Source organism: Terrapene carolina, unplaced genomic scaffold, assembly GCF_002925995.2.
Source record: "Terrapene carolina triunguis isolate 2854851 unplaced genomic scaffold, T_m_triunguis-2.0 Scaffold62, whole genome shotgun sequence".
Taxonomy (NCBI): domain Eukaryota; kingdom Metazoa; phylum Chordata; order Testudines; family Emydidae; genus Terrapene; species Terrapene triunguis.
The window spans coordinates 63,664,114-63,683,173 of NW_020664413.1; the positions used below are offsets into that span (position 1 = coordinate 63,664,114).

The 19,060-nt window shown below is 44.1% G+C and overlaps 1 protein-coding gene across 5 annotated transcripts in view; it reads right to left on the minus strand.

Moving 5' to 3' along the window:
• Nucleotides 1–4,302: 4,302 nt before the first annotated feature.
• The window catches only part of IKZF2 (IKAROS family zinc finger 2), a 136,843-nt gene continuing 122,085 nt past the window's right edge, over nucleotides 4,303–19,060 (minus strand). For all 5 annotated transcript variants that reach the window (XM_029910565.1, XM_026647786.1, XM_026647785.1 and 2 more), the window contains 2 exons: nucleotides 13,539–13,682; nucleotides 4,303–5,027 (listed from right to left, as the gene is read on the minus strand). In XM_029910565.1, coding sequence (XP_029766425.1) covers nucleotides 4,303–5,027; nucleotides 13,539–13,682 — 869 coding nt within the window. The remainder of the gene's footprint in view (nucleotides 5,028–13,538; nucleotides 13,683–19,060) is intronic.

Sequence of the window (19,060 nt, forward strand, 5' to 3'; positions counted from 1 at the left end):
CTGTTTAGACCAAGTCTGAACCTGGCTCTTTTCCCCCTTTGAAAATCTAGGTAAAGAGTTTATTGGCAGGGACATTTGAGGAAAAAGCAATTTGTAAGCAAATATGGGAAATGCTCACAGAAAGCAAATTCTGAATTTTTAAACACAAGGATTGGAATCGAGTTTTGAGTCCAAAGACTTACACACATCCTGCGTGTCTACCCAAAACTAGCCAGGTTTTAGCACGTACTTTGAACAAACGGCTAGTGAACAATAGCAAATACTTGGAGCAAACTTCTCTGCTAGTGGACAATACCCAGACAAAGACTTATCTGCTGAAATTTCGTAGTAAATAATTTTGAATAACCAATGAATTTGATAAGGTCAATAGCTGCTTTTAGAAATCCGCAAACAGCAAAAGAGAAAAATTCGTCATCTGAGGTCCCAATCCTGCAGGCTCAGATGTGTGGGCAGACCCGTAAGTCCATATGGAACCCCACTGCAATCTCCTTTGAGTCCTCGTTGGTATGTGAGCTTGCAGAACTGGAGCCTACATTATTGACTGTGAACTGCTCTCTTCACTGTAATCCCCCAGAGACATGCGTTTGCTGATTATGCTAAAATAAGAATTAGCCCAAACCTTTACTCAAAACTTGAACTGTTTGGTCTAGACAGGAATTGCCGCTATCAAAAGGTGATGACTAAAATCATGCTGTCCCTCTGACAGTCCTGCACAACCCCAGCATGACAAAGATGTTCTGTGGTATTAGGGGCTAGTGCTATGTCACGGGGCGTTCCTGCCAACATGCACTTCTCCCTGCGACAGCTTTCTAAACTGGCAGCACTCGGGGTTGATCTCACAGAGCTGCACTGACCTGCCAAGTGATTCTTGAATAGCACCATATCAACTGCATTGACCGCAAAGAGGGGAAAAAAGGGTTAAGGGCACTGAAAGGGACAAGAGAAACACTGGGCTGTGGAGCCTGGCCTTCTAAACAGCCACAGAACATCCCCTAAAGGAGAATGCATCATCAATTAACGAGTGTACTAGCTCACGCTGGGTCAGACTGTGGCCACCTCCGGGGTGTGTACACAAAGGGATCTTCCCATTCCTTTCCTTTCCTTACACTCCTATGCCCTTGTCCTAGCCATCCAAGGGGCCCACCGTCACCCTGCCTACAGAAGCGACAGCAGTTTGCACTCCCTTAGAGGTGCAGCAATGGGCTTGAGCTCCTCCATTCTTGCCAGCTCAGGCAGGCCGTTTCCCAATGCCTTTCCATGCTCCACACCGCCCCCAGCATGGGGCTAGTGACTTCGAGAACTTTTTATTTTACAGATTGTTCTCCAATCAGCTGTCATGGTTGGGCAGAATTCATGATCACCTTTTAAAAGAAAGGAGGCCATGCTACAGCTAGGAAAAATCCACATGGGGCCAGGAAACCATTCAGGGAACATCCCAATTGTCACATTGGGGATGGGGTTTGCCTTCTGCGTAGGAGGCAAGGGACAGGTCACGTCGTGAGAGAAATCACATGGATCTTAGGTTATGGGCAAAGGATGGGGACAACTTCATGTAATCCCTTTGTCAATGCACCGCTTCCTATTCCTCCCTCTCCACAATGGAAACATGGCTGCTTCTGGAACTATGCCGTTGTGGTTGTGCCCAAACTGTGCCCCTCCACCCCCAGCCCAGACAGTGGGGTTTTCAGAGTGTGAAGGGGGGACCCATAGGACACAATGCTAACTTGATCACTGCCATCTCCAGCAAGGTAATCCCCAGGGGTTTTCATGGGGAAGATGTCACAGAATACAGCCATCTCCCAATCCTGTCCCCAGCGCACAACCTCAACAGCCACAGAGAATCAGCCCTACAGAACAATGGTGGGGCAGATGAGGAACTGCTATCCTATTCCACATCCCCTGAATTGCAGTTCCCTTCTTTTCCCATTAATAGAAGCGAATGTATGCCCTTTAATAACTACCCTTGGAGTCAAAGAAAGAGTTCAGTGGTCATGAGCAGGGTATTAGCTACTTTGATTGTGCCAGGCACAAGAGAATGAGAGAAATAGGGGCAGCTAGTCTTAATCTATATCAAAGTTAATAAGGGTGGAAGAAAAAAAAGACGTCAAGGACAATGTTGGAACCAGCTCTTTTTATCTGTCTCTTCAAAGTCCATTCTTTCTCATCCTTGATAGCTCTCACATTACATAAGGGGACATTTCTATCCATACTGTATTATAATTAATAGGCTACTGCTAAACTTTACCAGCTCCTACTTAATAGCATTTCAGTGCCGGGAAACAGTCATCAGGTAATCTGGCCATGATCTACTGTATCCTTTCTAAACACAGATTCTAACTGCCAAGTGTGTCGCCATAAAAAGATTTCAATCAATACCACTCAGCTCCTACTTTCTAATGTTGCAGGTCTGGCAAGATAAGAAAAACAGACCAAAACGAGCAAATGGGGATTCATTATGGCCTCATCCTTCAATTGCATATGCACTTAAGTAACTTTACTCATATGAAAAGTTCTCATTGAACTCAACGAAGGTACCCATGTGCAAAAAGGCTACGCACTTGTGCAAATGTTTCCAGATTAAAGCTCTGTTTTTGCAGTTCACTTTCAATAATGATTGATATAAAAAGGGTTGGGTTTCATGTTGGGTTTAAGCTTACTTTCTGTAGAGCAATCAACTCAACCTACAGGATTTTGACTGGGGCGTCTGTCTTGCATTGTCAGAAAAAGAAAAGGGAAAAAAAAGAGTTTGCATTGTTCTTGTTTGGTCTGTATTTAAATGGCCTGATCACACCAGCTTTTTTTTTTTCTTCCTGCAGTGAAATTAGTAAGCGTCAATAATACTAAATCAAACTACCCTTAGTGCCTCTAGCTCATGTACCCATTTTCCTAAAGTGTGAAGTGATATCAAATCAAATTAGCAATTGTTTTTCCGCATGGCTTTCACACTCTCCTAGAGCAGAGGGGGTGCAGCAAGATCTGCAAGGGCTTCTATCCAAAAAAGAAAGAAGAATTAAGGATACTAGGTAGTCACTGATTCAGCAAAATCACAAAGCAAAGGATTCATTGGAGAGGTGGCTAGCTAGGGCCAGATCCTGAGCTGGTGTAGCTCACAGTATTCCATTGAAGTCAACGGAGCTCTGATGATTAATTAATGCCAGCTGATAAACTGGCCACCAGTGTTTTCCGAGGTGTAAGCCTTACTTTAGGCTGCTGCTGAGAGGCTAATCCGGTAGATGATCAGATGAGACAGTTTTTGATATATATGTTTTAAAGAACACTTTGCTACTAGCACATCTGCAATGTTAAAATTTGCCATGTTAAAAAACAAATTATTTTAGACCAGCAGCAGAATTTCTTGAGTCAACTTCAGAATTTGTATTCACTCCTAGGATATCTACTGTCCTAGAAGCTAGGTAAAAGAGTGTTATTTGTAAATGCTGTTTCTTAAAAACACATGGGGCAACTACCTAGGTATGGATACTAGGAGGTCTATAAGAAGCCAGTGAGTCAACACAATTACGGAATAACAGCAAATCAGCAATTCTAAAAACGTGCTTCATAAGTTAAGTAAAATAACATCACAGAACCTCAAACTTACCACAGGAGGCCCCAAGACTTATGAAACTAAACTCTTGTTATGTGGTACAGTGTTACACATACATATTGTATACATTCCACAGGGGAAGTAAACACAGAAGCCATGGACATAGCTCAGCCACGGAAGTAATTTTGCAAGGAATATTGACTTTGATTCGTGCTCCTAAATCCCTAAAATAAAAAAAAGAGTTTTGCTTTAAAAATAATTGTTCATTCTGTAGAATACAATTGCCCACTCCCCCATCTTCCCCACCATAGCTATACATTTGAAAGGGCTTTCCTCTGAAATGTTTCTACCTATTTGCCTGAAATTATTAATCTACAATTGGATGGGAACTCATTATGACTTTAAAGCAGCTACCAGAGTTGAGCGATACCCAACATATGACATGATGTACAGCTAACTGTGACAGAAATGGACTGCCTTTCAATTCCCACAAAATATGCAAGACAGATCACCAAAACAGAATGACAGCAACAACACAAAACTCTCACATCCCTTCCCTTCCTTCCTTCCATTCTTAAACTGGGCAGAGAGACTGAGGTTGGGTCCATACAATAAGGTTAATAATAATAATTAAACAACAGCAACAACAAACAACAACAACAACAAAAGGTGGGTCAATGAAAAGTGGGATTGTAAGTGCAGTACTTCTTCATGTGCAGTTCTTCTACTTCATAAGAGTCCCCTTTGGATGAGAAGGCCTAGTGGAATGTGTGCTCCCCTCGAACAATGTGCGACGAGAACTCATAGCGGTCCTGGCTTCGATACCCACAAATGTTGCATTCTAATGGGTCCCGGTAGCCATGACAACCCATGTGGATGGTGTACATGACGTGGTCTAGGAAAAGAACTCGACAGTGCTCACATTTGAAGGCCCTAATCTGCTCCCCTTCTCCATTGAAGACCTTATAGATATCCTTTAAAGAGCCCTTAGAAGCCTTTGTGGCATCCAAAGCCTTGGTGTCCTCCTTCATGTAAGCTGGGCTTTGCTTCCTCTTGGGATTTAAGGCAGGGTTTCCTTGGTAGGACTGGCGGTCTTCATGGCTGCTCTCCGAGTCAGTAGAATCCAGGCAGCTATTGCTGGGGGAGGCCTCTCTTTCCTGGGGTCGACTCTTTGGTCTGATGAGGGAGATAGGGCCATCTATGTTGTTTTCATGACTGTCAGCTGTTTCCCTGCTAATGGGCCTTTCTATCCTGTTAGGATGATAGACCTGAGCATAAGCTGAGCTGATGACTGGGGCCACCTCTGCAATTGTGCTTGGTGTGTGGTGCATCAGGGGGTGAAGTGCGTCAGCTCCAAGGTAGTTGATTGCATTGTTGATGGCTTGGTCCATCATGTGAGACTGCATCAGCTCAGCCTCTTTCTCATAGGTTAAGTTCATATCAAAGTGAATATCTGGATAGCCAAATCTCATGATCTTTTCACCTAAAGGAAAGAACAAAATGAATGAGAAAAAGAAAGTCACCTAAACATTCAACTGTAATAGAGAAAAACCCTGTGTTAGTCATAGAGTTTAAGGCAAGAAGGACCCATCAGATCCTCTAGTCTGACCTGTATATCACAGGCCACTACACACCACCCAACTGTCTCCACACTAGGCCCAACAACCACAATTAGACCAAGGTATTACAGCCCTCAGGGGACTAAACTATGGTGGGCCACAGGCAAAAAACAGGAGGGACCAAGGTGCACCGGTGCCTAGGCCTCTGCAGTGGCAGGGAAAGGATTAAGTGAGATATACCCAGATCATCCTAGCAGGCGATCCCTGCCCCACGCTGCAGAGGAAGGCAAAACTCCCCCAAGGTCACTGCCAATCTGACCTGGGGGAAAATTCCTTCCCAACTCCATATGTGGCAATCAGTTAGGCCCTGAACATGTAAACAAGAACCAGCCAGAGGAGAACCTTAGGGGGAGGGGGAGGTGAAAGCTCTGTACCACCTCAGAGCACCACCCCATCCAGTGTCCATCTGTAGTCATGGCCATCTCTGATGCTTCAGAGGAGTGAGCAATAACCAAACCAAACCAAACAACCAACCCAAACCCACAGAATACACTGGGGAAAAAAAAAATCCCTCACTGCCCTCTACAGATGACCGGCTGTGTTCCTGACTGAGGGTGCAATTCACCCCTGGGCAGAGGGACAGCACCAGGCACCATTCAAATGCCACTTAAGAACTTATGTGAGCCCTCTGCCCAGGGATGGAATTGCACCCTCCATGCAGGCAGTCTTGAGTCTTCACTCTAGATAAGCCTATGGCTAGTATGAATTCCAGACCTGCTGGAAACCATCAGATGATGTCCTCTGTGCTCCAAATGAGGAAATATGGGACCAGCTCCTCGACTGATGGAAAAGAGCGAAATTCTATTGACATCAATGGAGCTACACCAGTTTACACCACCTGATTATCAGGCCAAAGGTGTTTTCTTTTTCAACATAAGATTAAATCAGCCATGATGCAGAGGCACCTGTATGAGACACGTAACATGTCTCACACCTCACAGTGGGGCTGTATTGAGGGGGCTGTCTAAACAATGGCCATACAGGGCAGCAATACTGGGGCCTAACAAACCTGCAGACCTGCAAGTGTGCAGATGCAGTGGCCTGCAGAAGTGGTGAAGGGTGGTTGCATCTGCCCATAGACTGCAGTAGTGGATGCCGGTAGTGGGAGGCTGAGCTGAAACCACAGGTCCTAGGTTGGGGTTGAATTTTGCATTTCACTCAATTATTCAGGCTGAAAGAAACATCTCTTTTAGAGAACACAATCTATATATATATATATATATCAGGATATGTGATTTTGTTATATCAGTGTCTTAGTTTAGTTTATCCACAGCAGAGGCTAAATGAATATCACTTTCGCTGACATAAGTCAAGTCTATAAGGTATAATTTACCACTGACTGGTCCGGGCCAATGGGAGCTGCAGGAAGTGGCGCGGGCCGAGGGACGTACTGGCTGTCGCTTTCAGCAGCTCCCATTGGCCCGGAGCAGCAATCCGCGGCCAGTGGGAGCCGCGATCGGCCGGACCGGCGGACACGGCAGGTAAACAAACCAGCCCGGCCCGCCAGGGGCTTTCCCTACACAAGCGGCGGCCCCTGTTTGAGAAACCCTGGGTTATATTCTCAGAGTCCGCACATCACTTATGCTTGAGAACTCAGACCCTGAGACAGCAAACTACTTATGTATGTGCCTAATCTAAAGCACGCGAATAGTCCCACTGACTTCAATGTCATTACTCATGTGCTTCAAATCAGGCAACAAGTTAAAGCACCTGGATGAATCAGAGCTTTACTATGGCTCTCCAATGCTGACCACAGTGAGGTTATAATTTAGCACACACACACACACACACACACACACACACACACACACACACACACACACACACACACACACACACACACAAAAACAGGAGCTGAAAATACCCCATTTACTCAACAATATAGATGTCAGAGAAACAGGATGAGGAGAGGTAAAGCACAGGAAAATGATTGGCTTAATTATATGCGATAGGTTTTAGGTTGGTTGGTTGGTTGCCTTCAAAACCTCTCTTTTTAGGCTTTACCAACTGCAGGATTTTCTAGATTGACATTATATCCTTGCGCTGAAAGTGCTGCCAGTTGTGATTATTATCTTGCTCTGTGGTGAGCTCCTCAGACCTTGTTTTGGTTCCTTTCGCATGCCTCATTTAATAACTCCACCAGACTTAAAGCAAACACTCGAGTTGCTTAGCACTTGTATTGCTCTGTTCCTTCAGTTACGAACCAGAATGTATCACCGTAACTGTAAAGATCTTGGGCTGAGTTTTAAAAGGGAACGTGACATACAAAAATAAATAATAATGCAAAAATGTACAGGGACAGTACATTTTAATTCACCATATGCGCCACACAATACAAAAGAAACATTTGCCACCCATTTCAACACATATTAACATGGCTTTCATTTTAAAATAATTTCTTCTTGGTCAAATAAGTATTGAAAAGTAACTTGTCAGATTTATCTGTTGAGTTTCGTTAGGATTATGGGATCTTCCATTCCAATTATGCTCACTCTACATTAACTGAAAGATGAAACAGTTTATCCTTTAATTATCTTAACTGTGTATTACCAAACAAACCATATATTTATAGCCAGATCAAGGAACATAAGAACTGCAATACTGGATGAGACCTGTGCTCCATCTAAGCCACTATCCTAACTCAGTACCAGATGCTTCAGAGGAAGGTGCAAGAAACCCTGCATAGGCAATTATGGAATAACCCGACCACGGAGAAAGTTTCTTCCTTACCCCCATTAACTATAGGTTGGCTTATGCTTTAAAGCATGAGAGTTTTTAATCTCTTCTGAAACTCTTGTGTATTATTTAATCCTTACTGTAATATTATTATAAACCATACAAGTGCCCAATCCTCTTTTGAATCCTGATTAGTTTTTAGCGCCAACGACATCACGTGGCAATGAAGTTTACAATCAAATTGTGCATTGTGTGGAAGTGTGTTTCCTTTCATCGGTTTTAAATGTGCTGCCTTTTAATTTCATTGATGATCCCCTTGTTCCTGTATTAGGAGAGAAAGTGACTAGAAGTGCTCTCTTTACCTTCTCCTTACCATTCATTATTTTGTATACCTCCACTATTTCAACAGATCTCTCAAGAACTTCTGTGCCTCAACACTGGGTGCAACCATTCTCTTTCTCAGCAATTACTAGCACCATTTGCAGCATACCACTTCCCTTCCTTCTGAAATTTCAGCCAGAGCGCACGTATTGTGGTCCATAACCAAGGCTCCTCAGAGACTGCTGACCACAAAGTGCAGAAAAGCCGTGATAGATACAGCATGGGAAAATTCAAGCGTATGTTTTCATGACCTTCTCCTAAATACCGCTATACGGTGTTCAAGAAGTGCCACATTTGCAGTGTGCACAGGAAATGTTACAATGAGCAAGGGGACCGTCGTCAAGTCTTCCTGAGTATTTCATTTGGAAGGAATGGGACCAAAAGTGAGGTCATGGTAAGTGTGGTGAAAAGAAGACCTGCAGAAGAGATGAAACATTACTGCCTTTAAACTCATGCACAGCAATCCCAGGGGAGCGGGAAAGTCAGAACAATAAGATATCATTAATATCAATACAGTATGTTCCTTTTCCCCCCACAGCTGGATTTGGATAAGAACCAGGTGTCACCAGAGGCTATAACTTGCCATCCTCTCCACCCAGGGCTGGTGCAAGGATATTTTGCGCCCTAGGTGAAACTTCCACCTTGCGCCCCCTCGCCCCGTAACATTGGTTCATTGAGGGGCAAATCCCAACAAGCCTTTATAGACCCCAGGGGCCAGCCGTGCCCAGGGGCCAGCCGTGCCCAGGGGCTCCTCCCCAGACCAGGTTCCCCCCTCCCCGCCCCCTGAACTCTCCTGGAGGGTGCACAGCCCCCCTGTGAGCCCTTCCCACCCCACCCCGGCGGCCCCCGCCCCGAGTCCACTCAGTGGCTTTGCCAGGCTTGGGCCGCTGCAGCAGCTAGGCAGGGAGGAGCTGCCTTCTGGGGGCTCCTGCAGCAGATGCATGTGGGCAGAGGCCCCCGTGCATCCCCCTGGCTCCCCCCTCACGGTGCTCAGGCTCTGCCGCTCCTGGGAGTGTGAGCTGCCGCTGCCCCTCCCGGAGCAGGCTCAGGGCCCTGCCCCCAGGCGGCGGCTCACATGCCCGGGAGCTGTAGAGCCCGAGTGTGGCGAGGGGGGATCTGGGGGGCGCACGGGGGCCTCTGCCCGCATGCATCTGCTGCAGCCTGCAGGAGCTCCCGGGGCAGGCACCAGGCCGCAGCCTGGGCAGGAGAGGCGGGGGCGCGGCTGCTCCCCGCTAGCGGTGCCACCGCCTTTGCAGGGCTCCTGCTCCCCTGTGCCGCGCCAGCTCCTCCCTGGCTGGGGCTCACCGCCCCCGCAAACCAACGCTCTGGCTCTCTGGTGCCTCCGGAAGGCGGCTTCTCCCTGCCGAGCCAGAGCACCACTTTTTGGCGCCCCCAGGGTCATCCTTAGGATTTATGGGGCCCTATGCAGTATTATTAAGCTGGTGCCCCTTTGCCCGACGGCAGCCTGAGGGGGCGGAGGGACAAGACAGAAAGAATAACAAGACGCCCAGCCCGCCTCACTGTGGCGGAGAGTCACAGTTCCCCACAGAGACCCCTGTACCCTCTCCCTCACGCAGAATGGACATGCAGAAGGTACCTAATTAAAAGCACTAAAATTGGGAATAAAAAAATGTCAGTCACAGGTTTTTTGATATGCCCTGAAGTTTGTCAGACATTTATTTGCAAAAACTTTGTAGTAAGGGTGAGTCAGCTGTCTTGCTGAATACGACATTAAATATTATGGAATACATGATGCAGCTCTTCTCTGTTTTACATTTTCTTAATCAGTATTTCTAAGCTGATTTTACATTTAAAATGTACTCTTAAGCCTTCATAAAGTAATCATATTTAACCCACTGAAACAGACATTATTTTAAATGAATCAGTCACAGAGGTTTAGTGTGTTCATAACAATGTTCATTGCTTTTAGAAAAAGGGAACACTCATTTACTGTGTGTGATCTCCATAACAATACACCTGTTTATGAAATTTCACCAACTTTAAAAAATATGTTTCCAATTTTAGGGATAACAAAGGACTTTATATCTTACTAAGGTACTGATTTTGCTTAAAACTAGTTCATCAGATAGTCAGAAGTAAAGAAAGGGAAACTCTTTGTTCAGCTATCTGGAAGCAAAGGGCTGTTGCTTCCTTCAATTGGGGTGGGGGGGGGGAAGAAAGGGGGTGAAGGGAGAAATGGATGGACAGAAAGGACAGGAAGACTTTGGAAGTAAGTTTTTTTACTATAATAATTAAAATGTGTATTTTAGATAAGGGTGGTCTTTTGAAGAATTTATTTAAAAAACCATATGTCTGAAGATCCAAGCATTTAAGGCTAAAGATGATTGTGCATCTAAAAATCTATGCAAGGATTTTTTAGAGATGTGATTTTATAATCGTCACCAACTCACTAATGAAATATTTTTAAAGCAAATTTTACACTAAGGTCCTGTAGACTGACATGTTCTGAGTAAATATGACAGTCATGCACAACTGTTTTTGTCAGTACATTCAGAAACTGACAGTAGATACCTGCGGGTTGGCAAATGCCTGTTAAATGTCTTCATTACTCCTTGAATGGCTCTTTAACAGTTTCAGTCTTGTGCTAATAGGTCTGGCAGGCTGGAGACTGTTTCTCTTTTAACTACTAGATCCCCTTCCCAGGAAGACTCAGAGCCGGCAGGAAGGGTCAGAACAGGGATAGGAAAACCAGGAGGGTGGACATTAAGACCCAGTGGTGCCCCAAATTTTCAGGTGCCCTACCCAGCTGCCTATGCCTGAGGACAGCCCCGGGCGCCCCCAACCACTTGCCGCCCTAGGCCACTGCGTAGTTCGCCTAGTGGTAGCACTGGCCCCGTCTCCACCCTTTCTCAGAGCCAGTGGATTTGTTGGGCCTAGAGGTGAATAGTCTCAATCTTACAAAGAAAAAAAATCTACCCAAGATAATGATAACCATTTGTACTTCTATAATGTATTCCATCCAATGATTTCAAAGCACTAAGCAGGCCTTTAAAGACAATGATAGTTTGGGGTTCTCACAAGTGGGTAGACAAAATGAATCCTCTATGTTCTACAGAGTCCACAATCTACATTTTAAAAGAACTCAGTTAGTTTAAGCCACCCAGAACATGGGGATGACTCAGAGTTATCTCGATCCGTGCAGTGAACTTCAAAGGAGCAAATGGTGCTGGTTCATGGGGACGTTTTTCCTCTGGTGGATTTCATAGTGTGCTTGAGATTTTGTTTTAAGTCTCTCTCTAGCCTTATGGTTGCAAAAAGAATCCTAAAAATGTGCCACCAAAGCAATAATGTCTGCATGAGTCTGCGGATAATCTGAAACAACAGCTCTGAAAGAGGTGTGACCTGCCCTCCTTCCTTTCACCTGTGGTTGTAATCCTGAAGTCTAATGATGACAATTTAAGTGTCAACAATGTTAACTATGTCACTGTTGATCAAAGCATGTAAGGAGAGGGATGATCATATCAGGAAGATCTACTGTGAGTAGGGTCATGTTGTACCATCTCAAGTGGTCAGAGTTTGGTTTGTGGGTGGAGAACCCACTCCTTTTCCCCCCCTTCCAATTCAGCACCTAACTGTTGTATTGAGGACTAAACAATACCAGTGCCTCTGCACCAGTTCTTATGCACACTAATCCCTTCAGACCACTTTTCACATAGGCAACAAAAGCAAAAGAATCCCAGGAAACATATGCCTTTATCCAAGAAGTGCTAATTTTAACCCAAGTAAAAAGAAAACTCCACAACATTCTCTTTATGGGTCACATTGTTCCTGACCCTGTGCTGGTGCAAAAGGGAGCAGGAGAGAGGAGATGCAAAGAACTCAGCACAGTCTTGACCAGTGATGCACTGTAGGAGCCTAGCACTGCTGTCAGTGTTAGGGTACGTCTATACTTACCCGCTGGTTCGGCGGCAAGCAATCGATCTTCTGGGATCGATTTATCGCGTCTTGTCTAAAGGTGATAAATCGATCCCGGAAGTGCTCGCCGTCGACGCCGGTAATCCTGCTCCGCAAGAGGAGTAGGCGGAGTCGATGGGGGAGCCTGCCTGCCGTGTGTGGACCCGCGGTAAGTACCTTTAAGTTCAAACTAAAATACTTTGACTTCAGCTACGTTATTCATGTAGCTGAAGTTGCGTATCTTAGTTCGAACTGGGGGCTTAGTGTGGACCAGCCCTTAGACTCCTCATAGTGGACGGGATGAGAGTATGAGCCCTGAAAATTCTGCACCAGCAAGACGGGCCTCATACTGGGGGTGGAAAACATATGTTACCCCTTTCTAAAGCGTAGTGGAGTCACTGCTGTGACATGCACTTCCCCAGAAGAATTCTGTCCCAGTCCAAACACCAGCAGGTGCTCTTGCTGTAGCATAATGTCGCCCAACCTCCACAACAATGTGAGCTGCAGCATAAAGCCACAAGCTACAGCCTAACATGGGTAATGTTTACGACAGCATCTTGTGCTATAGTTTAACAAGAACTCCTTAACATTCTGAGGTATAGGAAACCTAGATACAAACAGTTAAGTCTGGGCCAGAGATTCTAAAATAAATGGCTAATAAATAAAAGTGGTCCGATGCGGTCTTGTATTTCATAGTTTCATGGAGTTTAAGGTCAGAAGGGACCATTAGATCATCTCATCTGACCTCCTGTGCAACATGTCCTTAAATTTCACCCAGTTATCCCATGTATTGAACCCAATAACTTGTGTATGAGCTCTGAAGGATCAAGAAATGTGTTGTTTCATTTGGAATAGGGGCTTCTTTTAATAAAAGCTGCAACGTGTCACTTTCACACCCATGCATATCAGGGAGGTAATTTCAGTGTTGCCAATTCTCACAGGTTTATCACAAGTCTTGAGTTAGTTGAGGGTTTATTTTTTAGCCTCCAGCTCCCAGAGTCAGGTGATTACATGAGAATCTCAGCTTTCACTAAACAAGTCTCTAGCCCTCATGATGGCAGAGAAAAGTTCGAAATTGTGACCCAAATGCACCCTAAAGGCTCAAACACCAAAAGGTAAAGAAAAAGACCCAAAATGTATATTTTAAAATCTCAAGATTTTGGGGCCCTGACTCATGAGTTTTAGGGTTGACAGTATTGTAATTCAGTCACTTTCAAATCACTTTTAGGTTGTTTTCTGCTTTGATTTAATCATCTCTCAACTGTTTCCCCTGCCCGCCCTCCCCAATCACGCTCAATTCTGAGAGTGCAGTTTTCCCCTTTGATCTTTTGACTGTTCTTAGGAGTTAACAAATAACCTATTCCTACTCACTAAGAATAATAAAAATGCTCTCTCAAGCTTACCCACAAACTTCTGTGGGGTGGAGCTTTTACGCTTTCCCATGTTGCTTGTCAGCTTCTCTATAACAGCAGGTCTCTCAAAAGGCACCAGAGAAATATTGTTGTCCATCCCAGGCTCTTGTTCCTTACCATCTTCCATAGGAGGTACTACGTAAAACCAAAAAGTCACATCAGACAGGTCTGGCTACACTTAAGAGATGGCACTAACTATTTTGAGCCCTGTAGACTATAGTGCATATTAAAATACCAGTGAAACAAGGTGCAAGGAATACAATTGGCAACGAAACAGCATTAAAGTTTGAGCAGTTAGGGCCAAATTTTCAAATGTGGGCCTCCGATTTTGAGTGCTTCCCTGTGGGAGCTGTCACGTGCATTGCACTTTTGAAAGTCACCCTTGAGACCTGATTCTCCGTTGCCTTCCACCGTGTGTATTCAGTGACACCAGTGCACAGTGAGCGTGAAGTGCTATCCTTGTGTGCTGGTAGCATTTTATACTCTCTTTGCTCCCTGTCAAAAGGTGCATGGCAATGAAGATTCAGGCCTCTTCTGGCTAAAGTTGAGCACCCAAAAATGGAGGCTTACAAAATCAAAGTCCTCTTTTGAAAATGTGGGCTTTAGTGTATATGTCCTTTTTCCATGCATGAGACTGCTACTCTTCCAGCCATAATGCATCCAATTTATAAGATCATCATCTCATCGTTTTCCGGTTTAGGTGAATGGCATAAAACAGAGGTTCTCAAACATTTTTACAGCCTCAATCACCAATGAATGTCAAGATGCCTTGTGGACATCTACCCACCCTCCTTACCCACTGAATAACATCCCTGTGGCAGCTACAGGAACTACTTACATGGAGGAGGAATACTTGGGAAATAGGTATGTATTTTCAGCTGTCTTTGAAGCAAAAAAGAGAAGTTTATGACACCTTCTGTTATTGCTTATTTCACCCTTCATCTAATGCCTGGTCTGATTCTCTCAGCTGGAAATAAGGAGCAGGCCCCAAACGCACATGAACAGCAAGTACTCCACGGACCGCCAACTACTTTTATGTGCCTAGCTGGAAAAAAACAAACTTATGACTGCTCACCTAATACTTGAGCAATACTTTGTTTTCTTGTGGTTTCTCATTTACAAGCACTAGAAGATTAGTTAATTTCAGTGGAACTATCTGACTGACTGTCACCAGCTGAGGATCAGGCCCACAATTTCTGAATCATTCCAATTCATCACAGTAGGCTGAAGAATTTATGCATGACAAAAGGCAATTCCAGTTGTTTCACTTGTTCCATAGCATTGAATCTAATAAATAGACTCATTGGCTCTGATTCATCCACAGAAGATAGCTTTGGTTGAACAAGTTCAACCATCAGTGTCTTTGTGCTAGTTGGAGGTTAGTAGCGCTATGATTATGATTTATACTTAAGAAAGATTCTTGGGCAGCAAACCGAAACAGGTTTCTGGAATGGCAGAACAAACAATTGCTCTAATCTGTATGACCGGAGGGCCCCATCCTGCTCTCCTTACTTAGGCAAAACTCCCACTGAAGTCAAAGGAAATTTTGCCAGAATAAGGGGAGCAGGATTGGACCCTAAATCTTCTATTGTTCCCTTCTTTTTCCTCACACAACTCAGTTCCCAAGGACTTTATCATGTACTCCTCACGCATGAGTGTAGTCTGTGTGGAGGCCACAAGATGATTCAGCACTGCATTACTCCATTGTGACTCCACTGATATCACTGCTAATGAATCTCCTATTCTTAAATACGTGGCGATTTGGTAGCACAATACACATTAAAATGAGATGATAAAAGCATTGCCTTTGCCTCCTAAAAAGGAAGAGCAAATACTCGGCAATTACGAAATAAAAGACCTGTTCTGGTGAACGTCTCAACTCAGACAATCAAGAACACGGGACAATTTATTCCTTTGATTCCATTTGTGTTTGTGCTGCTAGGGAAGCTGAATATTTTGAGTCTTAGAATCCAGCATACACTGTAAAATGATTTACGCTGCTGCCTTTTTATTTGTACAGGATGCTCCCACTGAGAAACACAATGATTTCTCATTTACCAGGGAATCCTGCTGGCACCAGTGAAAATAATGGAAGAGAAATAGCACAAATACAAGATGAAACCAATGTTTACAAAAATGGTGTGTGGTATGCAAGTGACCTAATTAATACCCAGTGCAGACTTCAAGGCTTGGGGTAACTAGGCTGAGCAGGTAGCAAGTATGAAAAATCGGGACGGGGGTGGCGGGGTAATGGGAGCCTATATAAGAAAAAGCCCCAAATATCGGGATTGTCCATATAAAATCGGGACCTCTGGTCACCCTAGGGGTAACAGACAGCAGACTAGATTTAGGAAGACTACTTAGGTAGCTTGGGCTGCTCCATAGAATCCTACATTAGGCCTATTTAGGGATGTATTGAAAACATGGGGAGATTTTCAAAGACACAAATGCCAACACCCGTGTCTTGGATAAAGGTATGTGAAATTTCCTAGGTGAAATTTGACCAACATACAACTGGACTTCTTTCTTCCATGGAAAGCGAGGAACGCGTTACAATGTTCACAGAAACATCTTACAATCAATACATTAGGCAAGGATTTTGCTCAGACTCCTCTGTGGAATATCGTCAATACAGTACCTGCTTTCATATTTCTGAAACTGATAGTAAGAGGGTTGCTCCACATTTAACAAAAGGTGGTGACTCTATTATCTGGTTCAAAACGAGACTAGGGCATGGGACCTTTGCCAATGTTCCAAGCGGAAACATTACTGTTTCTGACCCTCTCCAATATTTATGGTACTGGGAAGATAAATTGCCAAAATGTGGTTGGTTATGTAGATTTCAGAAAAAGCAACAGCAACAAAAACAACCACTCTTAATTTGTTAAACCACAGGCAAGTCAAGATTAGATTGGTTAGATGTTGCCAGCATGGAAACTTGAAAGGTGAAACTGAACATCATGTCATTGCAAATATTTAAAATCGAGATCTATTATTTGATGTTTTTAAAAAAAGGAATGCATCATATACGTTAAGAAACAACTGACAAATGAGTAATCAGATGCCTATTTCCTGTATGCTGTAACATGAGGCACCCTGTTTGGATTTGCTTTTAATTTTAAAGGGGAAAAAAAAATCAATACCTAAGTAAAAGCCAAAAACCAAAGTCCACATAATTCACTGAGGAATATTAGTGTTATAAAATAGAAAAACAAACCAAGAAAGATAACACATGCTCACAACTAAGGCCCAAGTTCTGCAAAGCATGTCTATTCAACAAATACGAAGTCCTGCAAAGGATATGCTTAAGTGCTTTTCTGATAGGAGAAGGACTTAAGAAGGCACTTAAGTGCTTTCCTGTACTGGAGCCTAAGCAAAGATGTTGAGTGTCCTCTGACATTTGCAAGAGAGGATATTAAAAGTAACACTAACTTGTTAGCCCATCCTTTCAGTACACAGACCTAGACAGTCTTCAGGGTGACAAGAGTTGAGGAACACTGCTTCAAAGCCTCCATTTCCTTGAAACTAAGGGGACTGTAGATCAAAAGGCTGGACAACTTTTAGTTTGGGGTTTTTTTTAGTTGTATGAAATCACACACATGTAATAGGAGTCTGTGTATAATTTGAGCAACAGAGAACACTGCATAACAAAAGTAAAAAACAGTCACTCAGGACATGTTTAGTCCCTGAATGTTGTTTGAAATAGTAAAGCTATGCTGGTTTACATCAGCTGAGGCTCTTGACCCTCAGCCTCCTTTGCTCAGCTCACATTAACGATATTAAAAAAAGAATGACAGGGGAAATTCTCATGAATCCTGGTGGGAAGAACTCCCTGGAGTCGGCATTGAAACCCAAATTCTACTCAATTATGTAGGAATAAAAGGACCCATCATCTGTAATGTGTCAAGCTGACTTTTGGGGGTTGCAGAGGACTGGACTCCCTCTCTTTGCTTATTTATGACCCCAAAAATAAGAAAGAGTAACCGTGAAGCATCTGTTTTGAAGAATTTCTCTAGCCTTTTTCTCTGTGAAGATAAGAACGGCCATACTGGGTCAGACCAAAGGTCCATCTAGCCCAGTATCCTGTCTTCTGACAGTGGCCAATGCCAGGTGCCCCAGAGAGAATGAACAGAATAGGCAATCCTCAAGTGATCCATCCTGTCGCCCATTCCCAGCTTCTGGCAAACAGAGGTAAGGGACATCATCCCTGCCCATCCTGGCTAAAAGCCATTGATGAACCTATCCTCCATGAACTTATCTAGTTTTTTTTTTTTAACCCTATTATACTCTTGGCCTTCACAACATCCTCTGGCAAAGAGTTCCACAGACTGTGCATAGTGTGAAAAAATACTTCCTTTTGTTTGTTTTAAGTAGAATCTGTAAACTGGTATAAATGCGTAGCTAAGATTGAAAGTTTGTCTTTGATTTTTCTTAAAGATCACAGATTATTCATGATCACTGCTATAGACATCCAGCACTGGTCTCCATTATACTCACACAGGGCTGGGACCCAGGAAACCTAGAGTTAGAGGTCCCCAGACTAATTTTTCACCTGGGAGGACCAGCACTGCCCAGCCTGCTACCTCATGGCAACTTTCTTCTGGCAAGTTGTCTACAAGTGAGCTACCTGCATTGCTGTAGCAGGCTGCATGGCTTCTAGCCACAAAGGGCACGTCAGTGGCATGCTACTGGACTAAGCAAGAGAGTGAGAGCCAGAAACTTCTGCATTTTAACCCATGCTCTGATAACTTAACCCCCTTTGTGGCTTTAGTTAGGTGATTTATCTATCTAGAAAACAGAGACAATTATTCTTACCTTCCTCACAGGGCTGTTGTGAGAATGAATGAGTAAATGAATTAATGAAGGACCAAATTGAGCAGAATGCATAAACACTCCTCCAGGGGGGGCCCCCAGCTTATTAGAACAGCTCATCTTGGCAAAACAAATTGTTAATCATTGGCAAGGATGCATGGGTCCCAGCACAAACAGCTGGGCTCCCCTTCCTCCAACAGCAAGACACTGGTGGGGACAAGAAAATCCCCACCCCCAGCTTTTTATAAAAAGCTCATTGCAGGACCGCCCCAGAGAATCACTTTGCTAATTGTAGGTAGGAGTCAGTTATGCTGCGGTGGTTTCATAGATCCAAGCAAATATATTATGGCTCATTCTGGTAACATAAGCTAAGAAAAGCACTGGGTAATCCCATGCTGGGTGTATCTCCAGAAACATAGTAAATGAGAAAAAAGTTACAAAGACACACAAGAAAGCTCAAGTTCAGGGTGATGCTGAGTAATTCCAAGATATCGAACCCCCCAATCAGTTAGCTCACAACAATACTGATCTTGAAAAATACACAGTATGGCAAGGGCCAGAAGGAAATATCGGCACAATACATTCTTAGCGGTAGACTAAGACCTAACTTTTAGCCCTTTTGTAAGGGGCACCGCATAGCTGTGCCGCCTTCGGGGAGGCTGTGGGAAGGAATTGTGTCTCAGTCAGTCACCAATCCTTCT